Source organism: Octodon degus, unplaced genomic scaffold, assembly GCF_000260255.1.
Source record: "Octodon degus isolate 3935 unplaced genomic scaffold, OctDeg1.0 scaffold00027, whole genome shotgun sequence".
In the NCBI taxonomy this organism is placed as follows: Eukaryota; Metazoa; Chordata; class Mammalia; order Rodentia; family Octodontidae; genus Octodon; species Octodon degus.
The window spans coordinates 2,373,598-2,400,700 of NW_004524603.1; the positions used below are offsets into that span (position 1 = coordinate 2,373,598).

Below are 27,103 nucleotides of genomic sequence, written 5' to 3' on the forward strand. Positions count from 1 at the left end.
TTCCTGCGGTGGCTGCTAGGCATCACAGGTCACAGCGTCTACCAGCTCCGGGCTGGCGTCCCTGGAGGAGTGGCCCAGGCACCGCAGAGGTTTGTCCCCTGCTGCAGCATTTCTCGGCCTGTTGTCACTGTCCGTTGAGACTGCCCCCCTACAGTCTGACATTCTTGTTGCGATTTCCTGTTTGCTGTCTGCCTGTTTGGCTATACACAGCTGAAAGCAGCAAGCTCTCCCAAGGGTCAACAGGGAGCTCGTAAGAGGCAGAAATACAGATCAGGAATTATGCCCTCTGAGTGCTGCCTCTGTCCCCACTCACCTGCAGCACCCGTCTGGCAGGAGGGCAGGTTCAAGCTGTGGAGACAGGTCAAGCAGGCGGCCTTAGAACGGCTGGGTGAAGACCAGGGCGCCCCAGCGTCAGGCTCTGTGTCCACCAAGCCCAGGTCCAAGGTTGAGGACCCTGGCCCAAGTGCTGTTTTAAGCTTCTAAACTGCCTCAACAGTCTGATGCCTGATGCACTTGGGGTACAGCACTCACGGAAGAAGCTGTCGGGTGCAGCTCACTATCGAGGGTCTAGGCCCTGAGCCAGACACGGACCTGACTCCTGTCACCAGGAGCTTTGATTTGAACACTGTAGACATTTAGTAGAGAAGGTGGAGAAGATGAACCAGCAATGAGCCCAGTTTTTGCCTTTAAAAAGTCTGCCTAAGCTAAGCATCCTGGCCTTCACCCATAAGCCCAGCACTCAGAGTTTGAGTCTTGCCTGGGCAACCTAGAGATTTAGCGAGACCTTGGCTCAAGGTAAACTCAAAAATGAATTAAAAACAGGCTGGGGATGCAGCTCCATGCAGAGGTCCTATGCTTGACCTTCAGTACCACAAAAGAGAAAGTCTCTATAGGCTGAGAGGCCACTTCACAGGGAGGAAAGTGGGAATGTCCCCACTCTGGAAGTCCCCAGTTAGCTCGAGCTGAGGGACACAGGGCCCTTACTCAGGAACCTGGCCTCTTAGGTCTGGGTGGGCTGTTTGTAGTGGAGGCTGTCTAGGATCACATGGGGACAAGCTTGAGCCACGTGGGGACAGAGGGACCCTCACGTGCAGCGGAGGCCTCTGCCCCTGGAGTCACCTGGCACATGTGTCTGTAACCAGGTAGAACCGGGCCTGCTGCAGCCACTCCCAACCAGGCAGTCCTGTACCCTGGGGCCTGGGGTGGCAGCTGAGAGTGTTCTGGCTGCCACTGCAGCAGGGAATGAGGTCCTGGCCATCTAGCAAGTAGAGGTCAGGAAGGGGCGCTGCTCCGCATCCTGCAATGCCCAGGACCTGGCACACAGGCCTACTCCATCCTTGTGGGCAATGACACTGAGGGTTCAAAAACCCTGGAGATCAGGAATCATGCACTCCTGGCATTCGAAGAGGTCGTGGCCACGGTGTACAAGACAAGCGTCCATCTATGTATGCATCCCCAGCCTGCCTCTGGGAAGCCTGGCTGCTGGTGGTGTGGGGTTACAGCCTAGTTAGATCCAGCCTGCAGAGAGTGGCAGGTGAGCAGGACACGAGGGGCCGATGCCTCTCTCCTGCAGGGGCAGCCGCAGGGCTGAGCAGGGTCCCCAGAGTCCACCATGCACCCGGAGGCTCTGCCTGTGACCCCTTTGGGAAACAGGGTGTTTGTGGGTGACATCCTTTACTGTGAGATCACACTGGACTCAGCCGCATGCTCCAGAATACTGTGCACACCCAGCTGCACTCTGGCCTCACCGCGGGAGCTGCTTTGCTGAGTGCCCGCTGCGGTCCCCAGCTCTGGAGCCCTGGAACACTCATTGCTGGCACCCAGTGCATACTCCTAGGGCAAGGGTCTCTGTCTGTCACCAGGTCTTTAAGGACAGAAGGACGCTCTAAAAGACCAAGAAGGCTCATGCATCAACAAGAGGGTCCCTACCACTACCACTCCACCCAGGACTGGAGGGCCTCTGCCTTTACCCGAGTTGTGGGTGGACTCTCCCTCAGCCTCCTGCAGCCATGAGCCCCTTCTCTCCAGGCCTCCCTCTGCAGGCTGTCACACTGCCTCCACACTGGTGGTGGCTACTTTCAATGGCCAGTGTCCCCAGGGCACAGCCTGGTATGCTACAAAGGAGCACAGTGGCAGACCAGGAGCCACGTGTTACAGCTGTGACCGCTAGGCCCAGACAGGCCTACGCCAGGCAGCAGCCCTGGGAATCCACTGCAATGTGTGTAATGCAGTTCAAGGGCTGCTGGTGTGGAGGGGAGAGATTTCAGCATTTCTACGTTAGAAGACGTCCTAGTCTCTTGCCTGTTACTGGAGTCAGGTGAGGAAATAATTAGGCTCCCTGGGCCCTTCCCAGGACCTTTTTCCTGGAAAACAGTGGAGGAAAGAGGTCCTCTGGCCACAGGGGAACTGAGTTCCCCGTCTCTCGGAACAGGCAGACTTGGGTCGTCCCCGACATCTTAGGGCTCCCGGGTTCCACTGACCCTGTGGCCTGCCTGGCAAGATGGTCTCAATCAGCCCTGGTGCTGTTGTGGCAAACACGCTCCACCTGCGGAGGCCGGATGCAGAGCCAAGCAAGTTCATGGCAGGCGGTCAGGACCAGCACCGGCCCTACAGGGGTCAAGGACAGTTACACAGTTCTAGCTCCGGTCTAGCTGGGTCCAGAGAGGTGATTAGGCTTTTTCTGATGCGATTTAGTGCAGCTACAGAAATACACCTGCCAAGCACAGGCCTCGTGTGTGACAAAGCACGGGGTGGAAATGGGTTAGGTGACCATGACAACAATTGCAGGAAACAAGCTGAAGGGAACAGAAACTTAAGCTTTGAGGTGGTACCTGAGCACAGCAGGGTGCTGCTTGGCTTCTTTTCCCCACTTCAGGGGAAGCCTGGAGTTTCTGATGCAGGTGGCCACGGGCACATCTGGAGGGGCCCTTGTCCCCAAGGTCACATGTGGAAGGCGTGGCGCTATTCGTGATACCCCTGAGAGCAGGTGGAGCTGCTAAGGTGCGGGGCTTGTGGGTGGCAGGTGGTCACGGGGAGCTGCTCTTAAAGTGGACAATGGCCCGGGCCTCCCTGCCTCTGCTTTCCAGCCACTGTAAGGTGTGCAGCAGCCTCTGGCACCACTTCCTGCTCTCGGTTGCTCCCTCAACACGGCACAGAGCATGTGGCTATGGAGAGAAACTTCCAGAACCCGAGCCGAGAAAGCCTTTCCTCAACTGCTGCCTCACTAAGGGATTCTGTCCCAGCATTGGAAAGCTGGCCAACAGCAGCCTCATGGGAAGCGGTGACAACTTAGAAGGCCTGGCACAGTCGGAATACACAGGGGTCTGATGACTCTGCTTTGGATTTTCAGCTGTTTCTTCACTCAGATTTTAAGTGACAGAAGTGATCCATGACCATTTTGCCTGGAGGGAAAATGGTCTCCTCTTATCCCCAGTTTTGGTTTCCATGGCTTCAGTCGCCCACAATCAAGCAAGGCCCAAAAATATTAAAACAGCAAATTCAGGACTAGCACTCAAGGGGAATATTGCATAATATATTATGAAGACAGAATTTTGTACCTGAGATTTCTAATTTCAGGACAACTCGTAAAGTTGCCATTTTCAAATACCGATGTTTGAACCTGGTCATGGTGGAGCAGAACTCAAGAGGCTAGAGCAGGAGGGGCCCCCGCATCGGGGCGGCCTGTGCCACACGGCGAGCTCAAGGCCAGCCTGAGCTACCGGCACACACTGTCCCAAACACGAGACAAAACTAGAAGTCCAAATGCATGAGCACGGGGAATGAGCCCGCCAGGGCATTTGTGGGCACAGCTAGCCTATGGGGCCAAAATGACGGAATGAAAAGCGTTCTGACGGGTTCTAGGATCTTGTGCCTGACGGCCCAGGGAGCCTCCACACGAGTTCTCTGCTCACTGTGTATCCCTCGTCACCATGATTCACCGTGGATAAATACATACATGTGTGATTTTGCCTCTGAGGAATATGGATGTTTTGAGATAAGGTCTAGCTATGCCGCCCGGCTGGTCTTGAGCTCACTGTGTGGCCCAGGCTGGCCTCAAACTCGCAGAGCTCCTCCTGCCTCAGCCTCCCACGTGCTGGGTTCCAAACCAGTGTCACTGCACCCAGCTTAGAAATGTTCAGTAAGCTCCCCTATTAAGTATAAATGCTTCCCTCAGGTGATGGGTTGGTGGCCCCCGAATTATTACAAAGATTCAACCCTCATCCCGCGTGCGCCTACACCTGGAGGCCAGGCTTTTAGAGAGATGGCTGAGGCTAAATGATGTCACAGGCGGCGCCCTGGTCCAGTAGGTCAGTGCCTAGTGGACGAGGCACACAGCTCACTCCCTGCTGTGGGAGGAGCGCCCGAGGCAGCCTGCACCAGGAGTGGCCGTCCACACAGGGGTCTTGGGCTTGGGCATCCAGGGCTCCAGAGAATGGATCTGCTGGAGCTGAGGACCAGTGGTGCTGGGCTGCGGCTGCCTGGAGTCTCACGCCTGCATGGCTGTCACCTGCCAGCTCAGGGTGGAGCTGTACCTCCCCATCTACAAGCCTGTGCACAGAGCGTGGGCGTGCCTGAGACTCAGCCTCCTCCTGTCGGGAGGGACACTCACCTCGTCAGTTCCGGGCTCTCGTTTGCATGTTTGTTTGTGTTTGTGATGCTGAGGATCAAATCCAGGGCCTCTGCCCCAAGCAACACTCCCGACCCCTTTTACTTTTTGAGATATGATCTCGTTAAATCGCCCGGGCTGGACTCAAACTTGCAATCTTCCTGCCTCAGCCCCACAGAATGCTGGGATTACGTGTGTGTGTGTGTGTGTGTGTGTGTGTGTGTGTGTGTGAGGAGCCCCACTCTCTGTGTGTATGTGCATGCACGTGTGTGGGGTCACCATGCCCAGTTTATTCCTGATCTTTTGCCACCACTCACACTGCAAAGAACCTCCTTTTTTTTTTTTTTAAATATTTATTTATTTATTTATTTATTGCGTGTGTGGGTGTGTGTGGGTGTGTGGGTGTGGCCAGCTCAGCCCACCAGGGGGGCGGGGCTGGCTGGCATGTGGTGCTGGGGGATTGAACCGTGGTCCCTGTGTTTTGCTTAGCTTAGCTTGTACTAAGTAGGTGCTTTAGACCACTGAGCCATCTCACCAGCCCAAAGAACCTCCTTTGTTTCACATCCTTACACGCTGTTGATTTGGTCTCTTTCTTGCTGCCGCAGTCTATAATCCTAGTGGTAATGTACGAAGGAACTTACTCTTTTGCATTTTGATCTGGGGTGGATAACATCATTCCTCTAATTTTCAGTTACACAACAAGCAGAAGATAGTATTTTCCTGCCCTCCTAATGTCCCTTTCCTGACCCCAGCAAAGCTAAGCGTATTTCACTAGGGTGTTTTTTTGTTTTTGTTTTTGTTTTTTTGTGGAACTGGGGATTGAACTCAGGCCCTTGAGCTTCCAGGGAAGCACGTATTCCACTGAGCCATCTTCCCAGCCCCAGCTAAGGTCTTCTTTGCTCTAAGTTCCCCCATTTCAAGCTGCTTATTTTATTTTATTTATTTATTTTTTCTTGTCTCTTGTTTTGCAAGTTGCTTGTTTTAGCTGCACCCGTTTCTCTGTGGGGCTGTTGGTTTTGGGCCACTACATATCCTTATTATTTGAAAGTTGGATGCAGGGAAGGCGACCTTGACTCAGAGCTGCGACTGGCCATGACGGCCCCTCCCCTCGTCTTACAGATGGCCTTGTGGATCTTCTTCCACTGCCCTCGCTTCTGCTCCGCACTTGGGCACTGAATCAGCACAGAACCTGTGTTGGGGCGTGGGGAGGGGAGGAGCCCCACTCTCAGCGTGCGGACAAGCAGCCATCCAGGAGGGAGCTCTGTGGAGGGAACACACTCCACCCCTCCACACCCAGCATCTTGAGGACACGTGGTCACTTTCCCTACAAGGTGACCTCGTGGGGAACTGCTATCAAACCCTTCCTCACACGCCTGGATGTCAGAGTACTTCGTAGCCAGCGTGGCACCTTAGGAGCCTCTTTACCCTCACTGTTTGCAAGCTGTGGTGCAGCCCCACCCTGCCTCAGTCCTGATGGTGTGTCCCCTCCCACCACCCATGAGCCACTTTTCTCCCTGTAGGTTCTTGGAGCTCTGTAAGATAAAAAGAGCAGGGAGTAAGCAGCCACTGCCAGCGGGGTCACTCTTCTCTGTCCCTTCTGTGCACTTTAGGGACCATTTCTGCTATTTCAGGAAGCAGCTAGGTGAGGAGTGGATGCCAAGGAAGAGAGGGCAGGGGCTCACTGGCCGCCAGCAAGTATTAACCTGAGGCCACGGTCTTCACCACCCGCACTTAGCTCATCCTGGCCGGCACGGCTGACAGGAGCCCAGGCAGGACAACGAAGAGGGGCTGCGACAGCTGGAGAGCCCTGCTTGTCTCGAGAAGGCTGCGTGGACAGGCAGCCTGCTGAAGGAGGGACCCCGGGCCTCTGCCACCATCCTCTCTGCACTCCACGTGTTCTGGGATTTCCCACTCTGGCTGGGGCGACCATGCATGCTGGCAGCGCACATGTGACAAGCGCGTGTGCGTTGCGTGGGTGGGGATTCAGTGGCTCAGAAGGGAAACATCACACCTAGCACTTGGGCGTGTAGGAAGACCCAATGCCCTGCTGTCCTCGGGGAAGGCGATAAAACAGATGACTCAGTCCTCCTGGGCAGATCAAGGCGGGGACCGTCGGAGCGCACAGAGCCGTGAGAGAAAACTAAAGCTCACGGAAGCTTAGCGCAGGGTTGCGGCGAAGCAACCAGGTGCTGGGCCGTGGAGGTTTGGTTCTGTACGTACGAACAGAAGTGGGTATGCTCAGGGGTGCTCTGCCGCCCGGGAGCTGGCCTGGCGCTTCCCTTGGGCCTCGACAGGACAGAAAACTTTGTCTCTTTTATCTTTCGGAGGGTGAGTGAATTTGCTCCCCTGACATGTGGCTCCCCATGTCATGGCTCACCGTGAGCCCTGTGGCAAGGACCGAGGCCAGACTCCACACCTTAGTCCTCTAATATCTGAGTCTGGCTGTCCTCCTGGGGTTACAGGGCAAAATCCAGCAACTGAGGGGCTAGATTAGATCCTTTGAGCAGCTCTAAGTCACTTTCTTGCCATGGGGACAAAATACTGGATACCTGAGATTTAAAAGAGGAGAGGATAGGGCCAGGCAGATGGCTCAGTAGAATAAGCGCTTGCCTGGTAAGCGCAAGGGCCTGGGTTCCATCGCTGGTTCTGCCCCCAATAATAAATAAATAAACAAAAGAGGAGAGAAGGATTGTGCTCACAGTCGCTGTGGGCTCAGTCCACAGTCAGCTGGCTCCCACACAGAGCACCACGGCAGAAGGGTCTGCGGTTGGGAAGCTGCTAGCTCCAGGTCGCAAGTGTGCAGAGGGTGACCCAAGAGGCTAGAGACAAGAAGGAAGCAGTTTCCAGGTCACAGCCCCACAACTGCCTCCGCCCCCCAACAGCTACCCCCAGACAGAGCCTCTCCCCACACGTGAGACTTTGGGACATTTTAGCTCTAAGCTGTAACACCTGCTCAGGGCTCGGGAAGCCGAAGTCCAAACCTGAGGCACGGCAGGAAGGCTGGCAGTGGAAATCTCTGCCAAGACTCTGGCTCCTAATGCTGCCCACTGGTGGCCTCTTGTCCTTGGGATTCCCTGACCAGACATGTGCATCCCTATTGTCTGTGAGGTCACAGGCCATCTTTCCTCTCTGCCTGTCCCCCCACCCTTCTTGGTGCAGTGACAGCCGTCATGGTGGGTCGGTCAGAGACCACCCTGGATGGAATCCCACTTTAACAGTTCCTTCCACCTAGACCCTCTTTCCAAACAAGGGCACGAGTGTGAAGGCTGGAACCAAGCTCCTCTCTTGAGGACACCACTCACCTACTAAGCGCTCTGGGTCGGATGAGCTGGGGAGCCCACTGATTGCCGCCACTTCATCAGGCTGTTCTGCAGGATGTTCCTGGGGACTGGGGGTTGTGTGGGAAGGATCCTAGGCTCCGTGGCTGTTCTGTGGCCTCTTCCAGCTCTGATGTTGCTAACAGCTGCAGGATGAGGCCACCTCTGGGCGCTCTGTTCCCACCCGCTGTGTGGCCCAGCGACCCCCAGCACACCCGCATCTCTAGATCCATAATGAAGATATCATGGGAAGCAGCCCCTAACCCTGACCACTGTACCCCCCAGGACCGCAGCTCCCTGCCCGCCCCAACTCCCGTCCCTGTGCTCAGCTGAGTGTCATCGATCCTTAGTCTCTGATCTGTGCGTCTCTGCAGTGCAGGAGATGTCCCCTCCGTGCTGGTTCAGCCCACACGGCAGGATCAATTTCACAACCCGGTATTAGATGTTGCACAAAAGTCTAAATATGTAATGCATCTCACCTCGGATTCTGTAATTCTGTCACACTCAAAACAAGCTGTCAAAACTGTCTGGCATGACTTATCCCTAATAAATCCCTAGTCTTGTTAATTGCTCCTTATTCCACTGAATAAGGATTGTCTGAATCCAAAATCCGGCAAAGAATGGAGGATGCATTTAGAGGACTGCTGCTGCCTTCTCCTGGGACAAAAGCAGCCACGGGCACCACGGGCACCACGGGCACCATGGGCACCACGGGTCCTCTGCTCACAGGAGGATGCATTTAGAGGACTGCTGCTGCCTTCTCCTGGGACAAAAGCAGCCACGGGCACCACGGGCACCACAGGCACCACGGGCACCATGGGCACCACGGGCACCACGGGCACCACGGGTCCTCTGCTCACAGGAGCGGGACTGAGCACACCCACCTTGCGCCAGGTGTTTGCGAGCGGGTCCTGGAACTTTGGCTGAAACACAACACATCCCAAGGATGTCCTGTGACTCTGATGGTCTAGTAGGGTGGCCTTGGGGACCTCGGCCTGCGTCTGCCTGGGGAGAGGATACATGGTAGAGGATGGGAACGCCGTGTGCCCCTTGCTTAAGGGGCATCATGGTGCCCCAGACCTGGTTGGTCTCTGGCTTTGGCATATGAAGCTGCATCGTGACTTGGACAGAGCCCTCCCTCAGAGGCTGAGCTGGAGTCCACCCTCTGTGTGTCAGGGTGTAGGAGCAGTGTGGAGACCCCAGCAGGACACCTGGGGCTCAGGACCGAGCCAGGGCCTTCGGGAGGCAGAGGCTGGGAGGAGGAAGTAAAGGGGAGCGTCTCCCCAGGGGCAAGTGCCGTGCAGGCACCTGTGGAATCCTCATGCAGCCCGGCTTCCCGGGACCAACATGAACAGCAACGCCGCCTCTCTGGCAATGGACACAGCTCTGTCACCCTCGCTGTACCCGTGTGCATGCGTGTGTGTGTGTGCGCGCGCGCGCATGCATATGCGCAGAAGGGGCAGGTGCATCTTCCGGGGGAGATGCAGGGGCACCTGGAGCAGAGGCAGGAGTAGCCACCTTGAGAAAGGTGCACTGAGAGGTGGCGGCTGGGTGGGGCGAGCCCTTGTCCAGTCCAGGTGTCTGTCTGCCCGCTGTCCTGTGTCCCCTACATGAAAACACCCCTACTGTCCAGGCCAGGGCCCCTGAGCAGTGCACGGGCACAGCGGCCAGCAGGTGGGTCTCAAAGGCTCATCTACCTCGCCCCAAGACACCTGCATCTGGAGGACCCAGACTAAAAGTTCTTCCTTCCCGGGGCTATGGCGGACTCACATTCTTCTAATGTCTGCGTGAAAACTGCCAGAAAGAAAACACACACCCAAACACAGTGTCAAGAGGAAAGAGATTAATGTTATCTCTCTGGATTATTAATTTTTTAAAAATATTTTTATTTTTAATTTTTATTTATGTGTGTGTGTGTGTGGCCAGCTCAGCCCACGGGGGGTGGGGCTGGCTGGCATGTGATGCTGGGGGATTGAACCGCGGTCCCTGTGCTTTGCTAAGCTTGTTCTAAGTAGATGTTTTAGACCACTGAGCCATCTCACCAGCCCCTATTAATTATTTTTAAAAAAATCTTTTTTAATCTAGTTTTTTGGCACAAGGTCTTGCTGTGCAGCTCATACTCATAGTAATTCTCCTGTCTCAGCCTCCTCAGTGCTGGGATTACAGGTGTGCACCACCACGCCCAGTTTGTGTCCTGTGTGCAGTACTGGGGATAGAACTCGGATCCTTGCCCTTGCCAGGCAGGCACTTAGACTGTCGAGCTATCTCCCTGACCCTGGCTTATTAATTCTTAATTTCAAAGGTTTTTTTTTCTTTTTTCAGAACCAGGGATTGAACTCAGGCTCTTGTGCTTGCCAGGCAAGCGCTTATTCTACTGAGCTATCTTCTCGGCTCCTTTATTAATTCTTAAGTAGTGAAAAAGTAATTAGGTCAGTCAGGTGTGAGGGGGAGCGCCTGTAGTCCCAGTGCTCTGGGAGGCTGAGACAGGAAGATCCCAAGTTTGAGACCAGCCTGGAGAACTTAGTGAGACCCTGTCTCAAAATAACAAATACAAAGGGCTGGGGATACAGCTCCATGTGAAGGCCCTGGATTCAGTCCCACATAATAACATCAAGGATGACATCTAGTTTTTGAGTAGAGCCACATTATCTCACATCTGCCCACTTCTAAAACACTAACAGGGCCAAGTGGAACTAAGTGACAGGAAGGGTAAAGAGGGACAGCATCAGGCCCCCAGGCACTGCCCAAAGTTCCGAGGGACAGACCTTGGGGTGGCTCCTCCTGCCTTCTGGACCCTCCCCTGTTCTGCTCACCACCAGCACAGAGACAAAGGCCCCCACGTCCTTCTGTGGATGAGGCTGCCTGCGTGGGGGCTCCTGCCCACCCCCAGGTGGGAGCTCCGCGCCGGAGTGGCACCACGATGGGCTATGATCACTCTGTAGAAGTCTGTTCCTCTGCCACGTGGAAGAGCCAATCAGTGACCATCTGGGACCCCGCGCCAGGCCTGGTGCTGACAAAGTTGCCTGGCAAATTCCACACACACACAATTGCTCAGAAACAATGACCACAGATTTCCATTCCTCCGCCTGAAATGTCTCGAAGTCGGGAACTCCGAGCTGGGCTCTTACAGAGCTTCGGTACTGCTAATGCCAGCTGCAGACCGTGGGAACCAGGACAGTGTCTGCAGGTGGGCGCTGTTGCGTGAGGAGGAGAAGCTGGAGCAGAGTTCAGTGTGGGTGACACCTGGGGACGCATCGTCTGTCGGGGTGCTGGGACTGTGCAGAGCCTCTTCCTGCATGATTCAGTCTCACCGCTGCAGTGGAAGTGGCTGCGCCTGGTGGTGAAGGCCCTTGCTCCAGCAGGCGGAGGCAGGAGAACTGCAAGCACAAGCCAGCCAGCCAGCCAGCCAAAAGGTGTTGAACTGACTGCTCGGCTCGTGGGCCCATTGACTCACGGACTCGTGATTACTACCGGCCCTAGTGGGAAGAGAGCCTGCGAAAAGCTTTGTGCCAGGAGGACAGAGCTTTCCGGCCTGAGGTCTCTTCTGGCCAGGGACAGAAGGCAGGTCAGGCCCCAGTCAGCTCTTTGCTGCTTACACGTGCTGTTTCCAAGCCAGAGATGAGACAGAGCTGTGGTCCAGTAGTCTTTCGAGAGGCAGAGACCCAACTGAGGCTCATCCTCCGCGGCTCTGCAGGGTTGTCTGAGGCTGCGCCTTCCTGCCTGGACTAAAATGTACCTGGTTGCAGTCTGCTGGAATGCCAGAGTGCCGGACACGAGGAAGCTCTCTGTTGGAGGAGACGTGATGTCCCGAGTGCCGAGCTTGGCCCTGGAGCTGGCTCTACATCCACAGCTGGCTCTGGCTCTGGCTCTAGAAGGGCCAGACGTGGAGACCGCACGCCGTCTGCCCCGGGCTTCTCTGACCTCAGCGTGCCCTTGGCCGGGGGGCCTCAGACACGGCACCCCGGCCCAGGTGTCCTCCAGGAGCCTAGAGAGCACTCTGGGAGAACGACCGCGAGTGCGTGCAGGGGTGCTGAGGACAAGGTGAGCCCTGCGTTGCCCGAGAGCGGACCCTGGTACCGCAGCACAGCCGGCCAGCCCCCTCTGCCCTGTTGCCTCAGGCACTGCTGAGCTCCCACACTACAGCTGCGCTGTCCAAAGAGCCTCTGTGTCCCATCTGAGTCAGCACCCTTCAGGTGCTGGGTGCTTGGTGCTCCCAGAGGGACTGCTTGGTGCTGTTTGGAGCTGAGAACGAGGCATCAGTCCCGGCTTACCCTAGCACGTGTCCAAGTACAAGCCTCGGTGTCCTGTCCTGAGCGGCCCCTCTCCTAGATAACACACAAAGGTGGACAGTGAAGTCACTGTAGGCAGCTGCTCAGCACCCTGCCCCTCGCCCCACTTCTGCCCCTAGGCCAGCACTGTGCCATGAACCACCCTGGGCTTTGATGGGTCTGAGAGGAGCCGCGAGACCCAGGACCGCCAGGACCAAGGTCTGGATGCCCATTCTGGAGGCAGTTCTGGGGTCTCAAGAAGGCGAGGTTGGGGGACAGCAGTCACTGCGCTCCTCCAGCTTGTGCCTTTGAGGGTGCATAAAAGCTTGAATAATGTGGAGAAAATAGGGGTCACATGCAGTCTCTGCAGGATTTACCCCTAATGACCTGGCTGGGTCAGATCTGGAGACTGTTACCCCACTTACCAAAGAGGTTCCTAGAAGACAGGGAGGTCATGGACACTGCTAGCTCATGGTCCGATGGGCAAAGCCAGGCCGAGGTGTGGGGGCTGGGCCACCCAAACCCTCTGCCCACTTCTGCTCCAAGTCCACTGGGACTTGGCTGATGAGTCCCCAGCAAATGCTCAGTGTCTGGCATTGGGGTTGGCCTCGCCAGCCATTGCATGGCATCTGGGGCTCAGGCTGGAGGCTGGGGCCACAAGGCCATGACCTGTACATGGGGAGGGGGTGCCCTAGCGAAATCCCACAGATTGGGGCTGTCATACAGCTCTGGAGACTGGAAGTCCAAGGTCCACGTGTCACAGGGTGGCTCTGTGGAAGCCTTTCTCCTTGGTTTGTAGATGGTGTCTTCTTTGTAACCTGTATGTCTGGGTCCCGACCCCTCTTTTAAGGGCCCTGGACGGCTTGGGAGAGCACCCATGCGGTGGTCGCACGTGGCCTCAGGCACTCTTATGGACCTGCCCTCCAGGCATGGCACATCCTGAGTCCTGGGGCTGATTTCACCGTCCAGCCCGAGTGGCGCCCAGCCTGTGCCTAGGTGGGGTTGAGCTGTGTGGAGCCCCAGGGTCAGAGAAGAAGGAGGACTGTGACGGCCACCTCTGTGTGGACAGGCCGCTTGTCTCAGGGAAGCCAGGTACCCGCCATGGTCACAGTCAAAGGCTTCCAATTCTCCCTCAGAGACAAAGGGACAGTCAGGTGGTCAGCCCAGATGAGCTATTTCCTGGAAATGATACTGTCTTGGAGGCAGCGTGTTCAGAGGAAGGGAGCCCTGCCCGGCCACCAGGAGCTCCCGACAGCCATGACCTTGGCCGAGGCCACTCTTGCTCCTTGTAGGCCCCAGGTGCCCAGGCTGGGACCAAGGACCACGTGGGTGTCCACCCCGCTCTGCCTGTGACACCTGGTCCTCTCTGTGCTTCAGCCTCCCCATCTGAAACCGAAGGGCCGATGCTGCTGTGGGCATGGAGTGAGGGAGAGATGGCCATGCAGCAGAGCGCCAGGAGGAGGTGCTGGGATGAGCCACCCTGGCGTCCTCACCACCTGCGCCTCATCTGGGCACTGGAGTTGAGAGCCCTTCTCTCATCTTCCTCAGGACTCCTGTTTTGGGCTGGAGTCAGGTAGGTCTTCTCCAGAGCCCTGGGGCGGGCAGGACGAAGCAGCAGCTCTGGGCTTCCACAGCCGCCCTGAGCCGTTCTCAGGTGGCGAAGCCTCTCCTCGGCCTTCTCGAGTCTGTTTCCCATTGGGTGGATTTCACCTTGAAGCAGCCACACAAGCAAAGGCTTCCTGCCACGTGTGGGCGGGGCCTGGGATGGTTGTGGGATGCAGATGGTGTCTTCAGCTCACAGTCTGCCTAGAGAAAAGGTGAGGTGGTGGCTGCACAGAGGGCTTGGGCTGGGCTCACCCATGTGAGCCGGAGGGGACACATGCACACTCACCACGTGCATGCAGGGCACGCCTGGGCGCACGTGGATGTGGGCACACACACGTTCTCACACACACCAGGAACATTCATGGAGGAGGGGCTCTGGGAGCGTCTGGCCAGGAGTCTTGGGTTTTGCTCTTTTTTTTTTGGTTTTTGCTCTTCAGTCCTTCCGGTTTTTAAAGATGAGATTAAGTAGAGGTGTAACTTTCTTCAGTAAAAAGCACTGCCAATGAAGAGCTCTCTTTCTGGCTACCGGAAGCCAGGTCACGGGACTGTCCCTTGAGAAAAGGGCTCTTGCTCCCTGCCTGGAAGGCCTGCTCCTCTGCTGGGCCAGGACCTCCCCTTGGTTTTCTGCTGCTTCCCAGTTGTGACCTGCCAAGAGATAGGTGACCTAGTAGGGGGGAGTGAGGCGCACATCTTCTCCTCCCCGGGGCGCCTTGGGCCAGCGTGCCCCTCTCCACCCACCCAGCCCTCTCCTGCTGTGAGGTGCACCAGGGGCTCATGTCAGGACCCCAAGGCACAGAAGGCCTGCTGTCCCAAGGATCTTGGGCAGGAAGTGACCATGTCCTTCTGGGAGTGGGGATACGTGGTGTCCAAGGCCTGAACCAGCTCTCCCGTGTGCCAGTAGCCTCAGTTGGGGTTGACATATTGGAATCCTCCAGGCCTGTTCCTGGCAGACAGAAGGGTACAGGGATCTCAGGCTGCAGGCCAGGGTGAGGGTGTGGGGGCCAGGAATGCAGACCTTCCTGAGCTGCAAGATGGGGGGTTCCTGGGCCCAGACCAACAGCACCCACATGTGCCACCGGTGCCAGACTCACCCAAAAGCCACACAGCATCTTCCAGTTTGCTGCCGGCTACGGCCCCAGCCTTCTGCGTAATCTATGTGTGCATGTGTGTGTCCGAGTGCCCGTGTGTGCAACTTCACCTCGGTGGACATGAAGCACCCGGGGTCGAGCTCACTGTCCGGTCCTCTGTCCCGTGCCTCACCAGCACTGCTGCCATCTCTTCACCCTCTGCATGCTGCGTTCAGAGGACAGATTTGGGAAGTGCAGTGACAGATTCCCAAAATGTGACCACGCCGTTTCCACCCCAGGAGGAGCCTGGCAGAGGTGGCTCTCTGCAGACAGAGTCTGCCACCTGATGTTTTCAGTAACAGGACACCAGAACCGAGACCGTGGGCACTGCAGTAGAAGAGAAGAAGCAGATCCGTATCCAGGGAAGCTGTGGCTCAGGGGATGGCAATTAGTGACATTACACATATGCTGTTCCTGGGATTTTATTTCAGTTTTTATTCACAATCTTTAGGAAAGTCAGGATTAGAGATGTGAATTTATCTGACATGTAGCGAGGGTTCAGTGGTTATTTGTTGAGTGAATAGGCAGTTCCCATCCGTTCCACCGGTGCTATAGGATTTCTGCTACTGCCCTTGGACACTCTCTTTTTCCTAGGAAGTGTTTGTTTTTGTTTCTGAAACGAGTGATCCTCTGAGCTGTGCCAGCTGGGGACAGAGCCAGAGGCACAGCGTGAGTTAGGAGCCCCGATTCTGGCTTCCGTGACTGTCATGAGGGAGAAAGAGGATGGAGTCTCTCCCGCAGAAAGTGGCAGTCACCTTTACCCAGAGCGCTCGAAATGTAGTAGGTTTTTCTGAAGACTAACAGAACACCTGTGAAGACAGGAGCTCCGAGGGCAGGGCCAGTCTTACGCTTCATAGCGAAGGTAGGTATGCACCTCTAGCTTGGGGAAAATGTCAAACCGGGTTACACGAATCCCACCCCGTCCAGCACATTAAATGGTCACTACACAGTGGTTTTTCTATTTTGTCACGGAGATGAAAACAACATACAGAATTTTAAAAAGTGATTTAATTTGGGAACCCCACCATTGCCTTGTTCTCATTCAATGACTTTTTTTCTTACTACTTTGAGCATATATGTAGTACGGCTATATGACAAGAAATAGTAAGGACAGGGAACACTTGTTGACCATTTTCAATAAGAAGGGCTGATTTCCATTCTTCAAATTATAGGAGGCAAAATTTAGATGGTATTTTCAAAAACGCATGGTTGTTTGTGGCAAGTTATGTGGAAGTCTTTGTGTTTTCCCTCCCAGCATTGTGGACGCACGTGGTACCATGCGTGAGCCTGCAGCACAGGGCCGGGGGAGCACCGGAGCGAAACCGGTCCTGTGGCAGTCACCTTGGCCACCCAAAATTGCTCACGGATGATGCTCACCACTCATTTGTTTTGATACGCACAACGCTAGGAACTTCTCCATTTTTATTGCTCCTCCTCAAAATAAGCATCTTTAGATTTCTAATTATATTATCTAATAAAAGCAAATGGTCAGTACTGTTTGCATGGTATATGAAGACGCAAAAGGCAAGCGACGCATAGCAAATTACATAAAAGCTAATTATATATCTCATCCACCTACAAGAATTTCTGAATTCATGCTTCTGTTGTAGCCCAGAGCAAGGAACTCTGAATTTTTGCTTCTAAATATTGACTTTTTAACTAACAGCGGCGATTCCATTTTTTATGGATGAAAAGTTAGTGATTAAACTAGATTCAATATTTGCCACAATGCAATTAAAACTTCGACATTAACCAGCCCTCCAGAAAGAAAAATCTTAGCAACAATGTGAAATTAATTACCAGTCGCTAAACATGTCAGGCCCTGGTTTCCTCTATGAAGGCAACTCCACAAGAACGATAAAGACGAATGAAATTTATTGGCGACTGTCGGACTGGAATGGCAGAGACAGCGCGCCACGAGGCCAGGCTCCGCGTCAATTGTGCAGCCACCTAATTGTATTCCTGCCTGATTGTGATAGCTATCAACCAAGAAATTTGCTACAAGATTAACAGAGACACAGTAATGAAAAAACACGGGCTGCATCGTGTAATTGACTGTTATTAAAGGATGTCATTGTGGCTTGTAATAAACTCCTGGGCTGCAGCTTTCTGGAGAAACCCAAAGGAGAACTTTCTACTACTTTTTTCCCTTTTAAGTTGGGCTATGGGGTCTCCCCCTGCCTGCCCCCCGGCTACTTACTAAGCACATGGTCAGAAGCCTAAGAAAGAAAACAGATACTGCATCTATTGTGAATTAGAGTTGAAGGTGGGTTTCAAGGCCCGGAGAAGTTAGGGTTTACTTGGGTGGGGGGTTTCCCAAATAGCAATGGAATAATCGCGCATCGTCTTTCCATTTCTAACTTATACCGAAAGAGTAAAGCAAGGCAGATGAGAAAACTCGGTGCCCCAAGTCAGTTTTCTCCGGATACAGCAGCGGTGGCCACTGCAGCCCTTTCTATTCATATTGTAATGAGGTTAGCATCGCTGGGGCCATCCTCCGAGGGCCGCCGCAAGGTTCCCCAACATTACAATAGAAGTTGCTCTAGCGACAAGCGCCATTCAGAATCTTCACAATCTTGAAAGAAAGACTCAGTTTTACTCGCTTGCCCCTGTGCTCACTGCACTCCTAGAATGAGATAGTCTGGGGGGAAAAGAGGCTCAATGACTCTGTGAACAGTGTTTAAATTTTCTTCAAAGGTAGTTCAGGTAAGGAGAATCATTTTAAGCTCTAATGAGGCTACTTTAGCAAAATCAGGATGGCTTGTGTGCCTGGACATCTCCTGCGAAGAAGGTAACACCACACATGCAAACATGGACTCATAAAAGAAAATAAAAACTAAAAGAAAAAAAGCTGCTACGGTAGCCCTCTTTTTCCTTAAACATTTTCTTGAGAAATCTGATGCTTTAGGGTTTTAAGATTTTTATTTATTTATTTATTTATTTATTTATTAATATGCTGACTTCTGCTTTTCTGCCCTTGGGTTTGTTTCCTTTCCACTTTTGGTGGAAAGGAAAAAGATAGGTGACAGGGTCTTCGAGCTGCAGCAACATGTCCTACTTTGAAAGAATCGTCGCTCCAAAGGGCCAGCAAATTGCATCAAACAGCCAGATACAGATTTGCGTCGTTATTGCCATGCAAAGTATGTTTTGAAACAGGCAAGCTCCTGCTAGATTCCAACCTGTAAGATTACACTTTCAGGATAAGAAAAGCAATTCACTCTTATGGGGAAGGCGTTAACATGGGGACTGCTTTCCAAAAAATCCCAGCTGGGGAGAGACCGCAGGGCGCTCAGAATCGGTCCTGCAGGCCTTCCCAGACAGGCACAGAGGTGCTGCCGCAGAAGGCCGGGTCAGTTTAAAAATACAAACAATTAACATCAACAAAATAGTTGCGAGGGTGGCCTGACCGGCGGGAAGTGCCTGGTTTCTGAGGACCTGGCTCTGCTGAGTTTTCAGTGCCTCCCCACCCCCAGAGCTTTAGCCCTCCAGGCCCCTCAGGGTCCCCACCCCCAGTCGGTCAATGCTGTTGACTTTCCCGAGGGGGAGGAGGCAGGGGAAGGGCTGGAGCAAGGGTGAATTTCCAGATTACAGTTGGATTTTTAAAGGAGAGTCCATTCTTCACTTTCAAGAAAAATACTGCCTCAGTGACCCCCCTCCCCCAGAAACTGATATGCATTCAGACAGGGAGCTAGATTAAACACACACGCATCTCGGAAAGCAACTACACCCCTGGGCCTTCTGTTGCCTTCTGTTGCCTGGACTAATCGTAATTTAAGAATTTACCTTTGCATTTTAGAACTTTTTCCAGTGACTCGCACATGTCTCATGCTTGGTTTCTATCGGTTGGTAAAGTTTCCATTTTGTTTGTTAACCCGTGTGCTTCTGTTTACAGCTCCCAGCGCTTGGAGGCTGTCCTTCGGGCACAGACAGAAGTCAGCTTGTACTGGGGATGTGTGCCCTTCGAGGAGACATTTTTAAAAATTAAATCACTCACGAGTTTTTTTTTTTTCTATATTTTTTTATAACCTTGGCACTTTAGGGGCTCATTAAGGTCTGTGGCATACCCTAGAACAAATTATGTCATTGCCAATTGGTACGCTTGGGCCGAGGAGCCGCTCAAAGTCAGACGCAGTCAAGTTGGGGGCCAAGGGCTTTACCTGTAGGCGGCAGGTGCGGCGGGCCGGGAGTGGCGCTTTCTCTAACTCTCCCGTCTTCTGGGTCCCTTTGAACGTGTTTGCACAGAGTGGATTCCTTATTGAAAGCGGGTTGACGGTGGCACCGGGGTGGGTTATAATCAGCCCGGCCGCCGCACTGTCTTTCATGTTAATTCCGCCGCACTGGCGGATCAGATTTGCGGCCAGATGGCGGCGAAGCGCGGAGACCCTTTGTGCGCCCGGGCGCGCCTGTGAATGTCGCGCGGTCGTTGGCACCGGAAGGGTTCACACTGCGTGTGAAAGGGGACAAAGGAGGCTGGATAGATCAACACTGCAGAAACCGAGTTCATCTGTGATGCAGCCCTTTCACCGCGGTTGTCAGGCAAACTTCCTACTTTGATCAGCAGAGGGTGGAGAGGGAGAAAGGCGCAAAGCGCGGGCCTCGGCGCGGGCCGCGCGCCCTTGGCGGCTCCACGCCCCCTTCCGGAAGGAGCCGCGGGACGCAGCTCCTGCACCTTGACCTGTCTAGACGGCCCGCACGTCTTTGTGTCGGTTACCAAGGGCGCGGGGCGCTCTTTGACCCGCGCCCCGGCACAGGCTGTGGCTTGGGGCCTCGCGGACCCGCCGGCCGGCAGGAGAGGGGCGCCGGGGCGCGCGCCAGCCGTGCCCAGGAGTGCGGCGGTGACCCGCGGCCCTGCCGGTGCCATCGCAGGCCGGCCGCGCAGGGAGGACAAACTGGGGCTCCCAGGGACCGCATGGGCGCTGAGACGCAAGCAGGCTCTGTCTCCGTCTCTGTCTCCTAGCTAACAGCCTTTTTGTGACTCGTGCTGCACGGTCAACAACTTTTAAACATGATTCCGTGCACGGGCATAGGCTTCAGTCTGCGAGAAGTCGTCTGCCCGCTTTGAGATCCGCGCCCTCTCTTCCTAGACTAAAGCTAACTTTAAACGATGCAAAGATCAGGCCGCCGGGGCTGAGGCTCCGCGCCAAGGCAGGCAGGGCTTGCTTGTTTGTTGCAGCCGCCCGGTGAGCTTCCACACGCTCTAGTCCACAGGCCACCCTGAGGCCCAGAGTCCTCGCCTTCTGTCTCTCCCTAGGTCCCCCTGGTCCAGTCCGAGGCGTTCCTCATCGACCTTCTGGATAAGGTGTGTCAGCGGATGAACGATTACCAGCTCGACGAGGACCCTGTGACTAAAGAGAAGTACTTCCGGAGGTACGCTCCGCGGAAAGGAGACAAGATATACAAGGAGTACAAGAGGTTCTATTACTACTCTGACGCCTACAAACCTCTCAAGTTCGCGGTAAGCGATCTCCCTCTGAGAGGGACCATGTGACCTGGAGCAGGTCGGTGCTCTTTGTCCTCCGCGCTGTCTTGCCGCTGCCGGGCTGCAGCGCAGGGGACAGTAGAAGGCACATCCAGCGCCATCTGTGTATAGGCTTGTCCTGCTGCTACTGACTAACTGTGCTTAGCAACTCTCCTTTTGAGACACCCCAGGGCTTAGGCGACCCAAAGGGATCCTTGGAGAAGCTGGGGTGATGTTTTATAGAGGTGCCGCCGTCCCCAGAGCCCAGTGACCTGAACACAGTGTACTCGAGTGACTTTGTCCTGGAGCCCAGGGAGGCCTGACAGGGCTGCACATAAGGGTGGGGAAGTAGGGTAAAAGGCCAAATGGAAAGGCATGTCATTTTCAAAGATTCGAGAGTCCACTGATGGAGGGGTCCTGACGTAATCATCTTTTTCCTCCCAGGCTTCACAGAAGAGATTCTCCCCCACCCCAGCTAACTGAAGAATTTTAGCACAGACTAAGTTAAACAAAGGCTTAGGTAGGATAGTTGGCATAAGGCCAAATTTTCCTCTCGTCTAATGTTGATTTTATGTGAATGGTGACCTCTAGCCTGCTAGAACGTGCCTGGCAGAATATATTGCAATATATTCCCCTCACTTAGTGCCGCTGAACCGCACACAGTGATGGGCAGGCCTGCTTAAAAAATGTATTAAGTTCACGCGGTGGCCAAAATGTCAGGCCTGCTGAAGCCCTGAAATGAGGGCCGTGGCTGACATTTGGAGATACCATTTTAATTAAAAAGCCAGGGCAGTAATTCAGGGTTAGAAGTCTGATGGACTAGCAAGAGCGGTGTGCTGGTGTTTGTGCTGCACCGGTTTTAAATAAACACAGTAAGGTGGAATTTAAATATTCCTAATGCCACCAAAGAGTTCTAGGGTCTTGCTTGATGACCTCAGAAACTGACGCACAGGTCTCTCATGGAAGCCCTCCAGGAGCTTCTGCCCCAGCGGAAGTGCGACATGGTTCTCTAGCCAAGAACCATCTTGGTGGTAATTTAAGATTTTCTGATGGGGGCAAGCTTGAGCTTTCTCTGCCCTGTGATGTCAGCTTTCTTTCTTTCTTTCTTTCTTTCTTTCTTTCTTTCTTTCTTTCTTTCTTTCTTTCTTTCCTTTTTTCCTGCAAAGTGAAATTTTGTCTGGACCTCTAAATGGCATGATAAGAAACTTCTCCAGCCCCCCACAGGGCTCCACAGTGCCGCTGCAGCCGCCCCTGCGTTGGACTGTTCCTACCGAGAGCTTATTGTTGTCTCACTTTCCAACCCCAGACTAGATTATTATGTTAAAACAGAAGGAAACCGGTCCCACCACCTCAAGGAACTGTGTTCTTTCAATTGTTTTTAAAAAATAGAAAACAGACTTTTCAGCTCCTTAGTGGGAAGCCCCTTTCTGCCTAGGGTTCGAGTTCCAGTTTTAGGAAAAGAAATACAAAGACCCCCTTCCCTCCTCACCCTCACGCATCTTTCAACGTGACTAATGACTTGGTTAAGTCCCAGGCAATGATGCAATTAACATTCTGCGAAGAGGACTAATCCGAGACAATGATGAATTAAGCCAAAAGAGCCCCCCCCCATAGACCGCCTTGGCTACGTGATCGCCTATGTATAGTAAAGTGCTGCTAAATCCTCCCCAGCAAGATGCCCGACCAGTGTGTATCCAGACGTGTAGTGTGTATCCAGACGTGTAGTGTGTTACCATTGTGTCTCTGCAGTGCGAGAACATAATAGAGGAGTATGAGGATGAAATACTCGCCCTTATCGCGCAGGAGGCGCACCACTTCGCTGACAAGCTGTGCACTGGAAAATCAGGTACTGTGTCTGATGTAACATGCTCGCGCCCGCCGCCGCCTCCCTCAGCCGAGCGCAGCTTGTGCGCAGGCCCGGCCGCGCGGCCTCGGCGGCAGCCTCGTCTACCAGGCGGCGCGCTGGGGCCGCGCTGAGCCGCTCCGCAGACGCGCGCGGGGGAGCTCCTTCCGCAGCTCCGCCGCCGCCTGGCAAATGCGCCCGAACACCTCGGTTTCCAAAGGCGAGGAGGCCCCCCAAAGCACTAGCTTTAGAAGAAGAAAAGCTCCTTTTAAAGATTGAATTTTCCATCCAGATCTAGGAAAGGAAAAGGTCATAACTTAAGTGTGTGCTATACCAGCAGTAGGTGGAATTCTTTTTTTTAAAGGTGTAATTGTTAATTTGTAAGAAAATCACTTAAGACTTTTGTTTGTTTGAGGCAGGATATGTTTGGGTTTCTTTTTTTTTTTTTTTTTTAGGTTTCTTTCCCAGAGTGTCTACATCTTTAAATTAAATTTTTTTCCCCTGGCTTAGTGGCTAGAGAATAACCCTTGACCCAGTCTTAGACACACAGCACTGAGCCACAGGAAGTGAGCAGAGAGCTGGCTTACTGCGCAGCAAGGTGGGGCCTGGCCCTGCTGGCCCCGCTGGGCCTGCTGGCTGAACTGACCTCTCCCCCTGTGATGTTAATGCCTGCACAGGGCGTGGGGCAGGTTTGTGCTCCCCTGGTATGTTTGGGGCGAAAAGGAAGGGGCATCTGTGAAGCCATCCATTTGAAGCTTTTTAAGCCACGTGGAAGCTCAGGAAGCAGCAGTTCGGCAGGCGTCTGCGAGGAAGCATAGTGTGCTCTCACCCACCCGCTGGGTCCACCCTGGCCCCGCAGTCCCCACGGCGGCCACTGCACATGTGCTGATAAGCACTGGCAGCTTCCGAAGTTAGTAGGCGAGAAGAGGATGAATCTGCCACTAAAGCAATAGCAAAAGTTTCCTTATAGAGTAGATAAATGGGTTGTTTTCTATTTAAAATCTGGTTTTAACTGGAATTTGCAGAAGAATACCACAAAGTAACATGGTGAGGATTGTCCACAATTTGAGGTTTTTTCCACTGATATTGGATATGTGTTGTAGAAGTTTGTGAGACTCGCTGAAGTTCACAGCCAAGCTTCCCAAAGAAAGCAGCTTGAAATTTTTCAAACAATTCAGCGGTGCAGTTTAGTCACACATACAACAGACGGTATTTGAAATAGTCGTTTTCCTATGTATCTCCTTATGGAGGGTTTGGATTTGTCATAACCCCTGCTGGAGGTACACATAGTCTGCTACGTCAGCACCTCCTCACGCTGGTGGCCCAGGAGAGCTGGAGTCCCTCACACTGTCCACACCAGTGTCACCCCAAATTAAAATTCTGGGGAGGGCTGTGTTCCCGAGGTCAGCATTGGGACTGATCTTCCACAACCTCAGTGACCCCTCGTCATTCCTGCTACGCAGTTAGAAGGAAATTAAAGTGACATTGGCCTGAGGAAGCACGAGCCTAAAGAAGGGCCCACGACACGGGCAGCACCACGGGGATGAGGGCACAGGCCCGTGCTCCTCAGGTAGCACTTGTCGTCTAAAAACAGCTGCCCACCACAACCAGGGCTGCAGAGGGACAGGTGACCTTGCAGCTGCAGAGGGGAAGCCAAGGGTGCTTTCAGGTGACATTTCTTCACCAGCGGTGCTGATGGGCGTTGTCCACCATGTAAGGTGAAAACTGAAAATGAGGTGATCTTTTTTTTTTTTTTGGCGGAACAGGGGATTGAACTTAGGCCTTTGCACTTGTCAGGGAAGTGCTTATTCTACTGAGCCATCTCCCCAGCCCCTAGGTGATCTTTAAAAGGGACCAGATGCCTCCCAAAAAAGTCTCCTCCTGAAGTGAGTTCATGTGTTAGAGAACTTCAGGCTGAAAGACGATGGCTAGAACAAGCTAACACAACGCTCTGGTAGCCATCCCAGTCAGTGACTGCGCTGAAAGCAAAGAAGCAGTGGATTTCAGTGCACTGGGACCCTTCGGACCACTGTGTAACCACGAGACTTTTACGTCATGAAGAGCTCCAGGTGCCCTGAGAGGCAGGTGCAGGAGTTTCCAAGCAAGGCACGCCTACCCGGTCTTGTGGAATGCATGCTGCCTCTTACTACGTGATGTAACACTGCCTCATCAGGATCTCCACAGTCAGATGACGTTTCAGCAGGGTGACCGTGGGGTGTGTGGGTGTGGGTGTTGGTGTGTGTGATTTCGAACCTGTACATTTGTAACTGTTTACTGAGTGTGTACTTTGTGCAAGGTACTGGTGCTGATATCTGGTGAAATGTTTACCTGCTGCTCTAGAGAGATCAATAATCATTTAGAAAATAGAAACTTCTATTACTAGAAAGCTGATTGGAAGTTTGCTTTCTCTTTTGTGAATCTGGCATTCATATGAATTTTGCTTCCCCCCCACCTAATGCACATAGTTTCGCTTTATCTGTCATAGTTACACGTGAGTAGAGCGGGACATGCTCACACTCTTCAAATGTTAGTATTCACAGGCAATCACCTCCCCACAAAAATAAATGGGGTGCAGTGGAGAAAACGAATCATATGTCCAATTTCAGAAGAACATGTCTGAGTTGAGAAACAGTACACATCAAAGAGCTCCGTGCATGCTCTTGTCACCTTTGCCAAAGGCTCCCATCTCAGTGAACAGTCAGGGCTGCCATGGCACCAGGCCCCAGAGAAGAGGAGCTGCCGGGGTCACCTGCTCCTGGCAGAGACAGGGAATGGGGCGCCTTCCCCACAAGGCTTCTTTCTCCTGGGCACAAATTAAAAGAAAACCATTAGATTTAGCTGAGCAATGTTCTCTGCCCTAGAACCCAGATCTTTCCAGGAGTCTTTTTGCTGGCTTGAGGTAAAAATGGTTAAAATCTTAGTACAGCACAGGATGTGCTTACGGCACAGCTATATTCCATGCAAGGTAGGGAGCGCACTGCTGTGGAGTATGAAGGAACGGAGGCTCCTGTGCTTGTGGAGGTGTTTGTCAGGCTAGGCTCAGGTTGGAAGAGGAATGCACAAATGTCTTCACTGCCTAGCGCTTCTGCTGTGAGACCAAGTCCTAACAGTTAAAACATCCTAACTACAGGCTTTGCCACATCCTCATTTCAAATGCAATGCACGGCGTAAGATACCACGTATTGCTAAGTGTTTAGCTACACTAGACATAAGAATATTGCTGCTATGTGGTCTGTCCTTCCCAACCCAAATGGAGAGTATTAAATTACAAAATGTAAAATAATTACTTTCAGGCTAGTGTATTTCAAATCAGCTCTGTAGCTAAAACCATGCACAGCCTTTCTAAATAGTATGGGCATTTGTTGATTTGAACTGGACAAGTAGAGTGACTCAAAACCCCCAGCTGTCTCAGACTCAATGCCCAGGGCCCAGTGCTCCTTCCAAGCTGCGAACTGTCTTGGAGTTTGCAACTTAGTGTTCTCTAAGTAGCCCCAAGAGGGGAAAGGACACAACGCTCACCTGGCTTTAAAATACTCTGGCCAAAGCCAAGAGAATGCAGCCAGGAGAAGAGAATGTCGGTCACCAGGACGTGGGCCTGGAGACCGAGGGACAGCTTATGCCCTCCATTCTGCTCCTGCGCATATGCCAGCATTTCCATGATAAAAGCTGGAAAATATGTTCTCGGCAGACAGCACGCACTTTTCGTGGACTGTAAGTGACTTCACGGCCTGGCATTTGCTCCAGGGGTAACGCTGCTTCATTGTTTTCCAGGTCTGTGTGGAGCCTCGGGTAATCACACTGAATTCTAGAAGTGGCGTTCACCACGCTGCAGAGAGAAAACAAGTCACCGCTCCAAAGGTCAATGTCTGCATTTGTGTCTGCATAGCTTTCATGATAAGAGAATTTGTCTTGTTTGTACTAGGTTTGTCTCATGCGTGATATTATTTTGAAAATTTGTTTGGCATCATGACAAACCCTGACTCTTTAGGTGAAGCCGAGGAGTTCATGAAACTTGAATTTCCCTCGCAGATTTGGACCAAATAGGCTTGGCAATAAAGCATTCGATTTGGTTGGGGCAGGGGAAAGCGAAGCTGTTTCCATAAGGAAACTGGGATTTTAAAATATACAGTGTCTATTTCATAGCAAAGGTACATCCACACATACAAATGCAGGGACTTAACTTGATTTCTCAAATACTTGATTGACCATGAATTTAGGGAAATCTATTGCAGGTAATTTCACATGTGGTCCTCTGAAGGATTCTCTGTGGTGCTGGGGGACAGAAAGAACAAACTTTTATCAGGAATCAAATCTGAATGTCTTTTCTCCTTCAAATCTAGATTACATGTTTAAACTGTAGTTTAAAACTTAAGTTTAAAAGCTTCATCTCCACAATTTAGTGGCTTGAAAAAAAAATAATGAGCACTCTTTACACCAAGCAGCACTGAGGCCAGGTGACTTGTGTAATGGATTGATCACGACATTGTACAGTAAAAGACAATAGCTGTGACTGTGTTTGGTTGTGTTGCTAGCCCTCCTGGGCTCTTTTCTAAAGGTTTCTGGCTAATGTTGAGTGTGTAGATTTTACTGTTGAATAGTGTATTGTTTTCCTAACAGGGATGTTTTGGGGCGATGTGGGGATGGAAGGGGAGAGTGGTATGGGGCAGCAACTGTATTTAATGCAATGCAAAGTACAGTACTTTCAGGTATTTAGTTGTTTCTGTTAAATTTGCATTCAATGGAATAAAATTCAACTTTAATTATTTGGCTGGTTAGGTGCCGGCTATACTTGTTTTAATAAAAATATCCTTTTGGTTCCCAGTGAGAACTGAGCAGGTAGCACCATGTAAATTCTGTATCACAAAGCTAAAATTGTGGT

At 52.8% G+C, this 27,103-nt stretch overlaps 1 protein-coding gene across 1 annotated transcript in view; it reads left to right on the forward strand.

Moving 5' to 3' along the window:
- Cnpy1 (canopy FGF signaling regulator 1) overlaps nt 1-26,033 on the forward strand; it is a 54,185-nt gene extending 28,152 nt beyond the window's left edge. The window contains exons 3-5 of the mRNA XM_004629064.2: nt 20,175-20,378; nt 22,131-22,227; nt 25,996-26,033. Coding sequence (XP_004629121.2) covers nt 20,175-20,378; nt 22,131-22,227; nt 25,996-26,033 — 339 coding nt within the window. The remainder of the gene's footprint in view (nt 1-20,174; nt 20,379-22,130; nt 22,228-25,995) is intronic.
- The last annotated feature ends 1,070 nt before the right edge of the window (nt 26,034-27,103 follow it).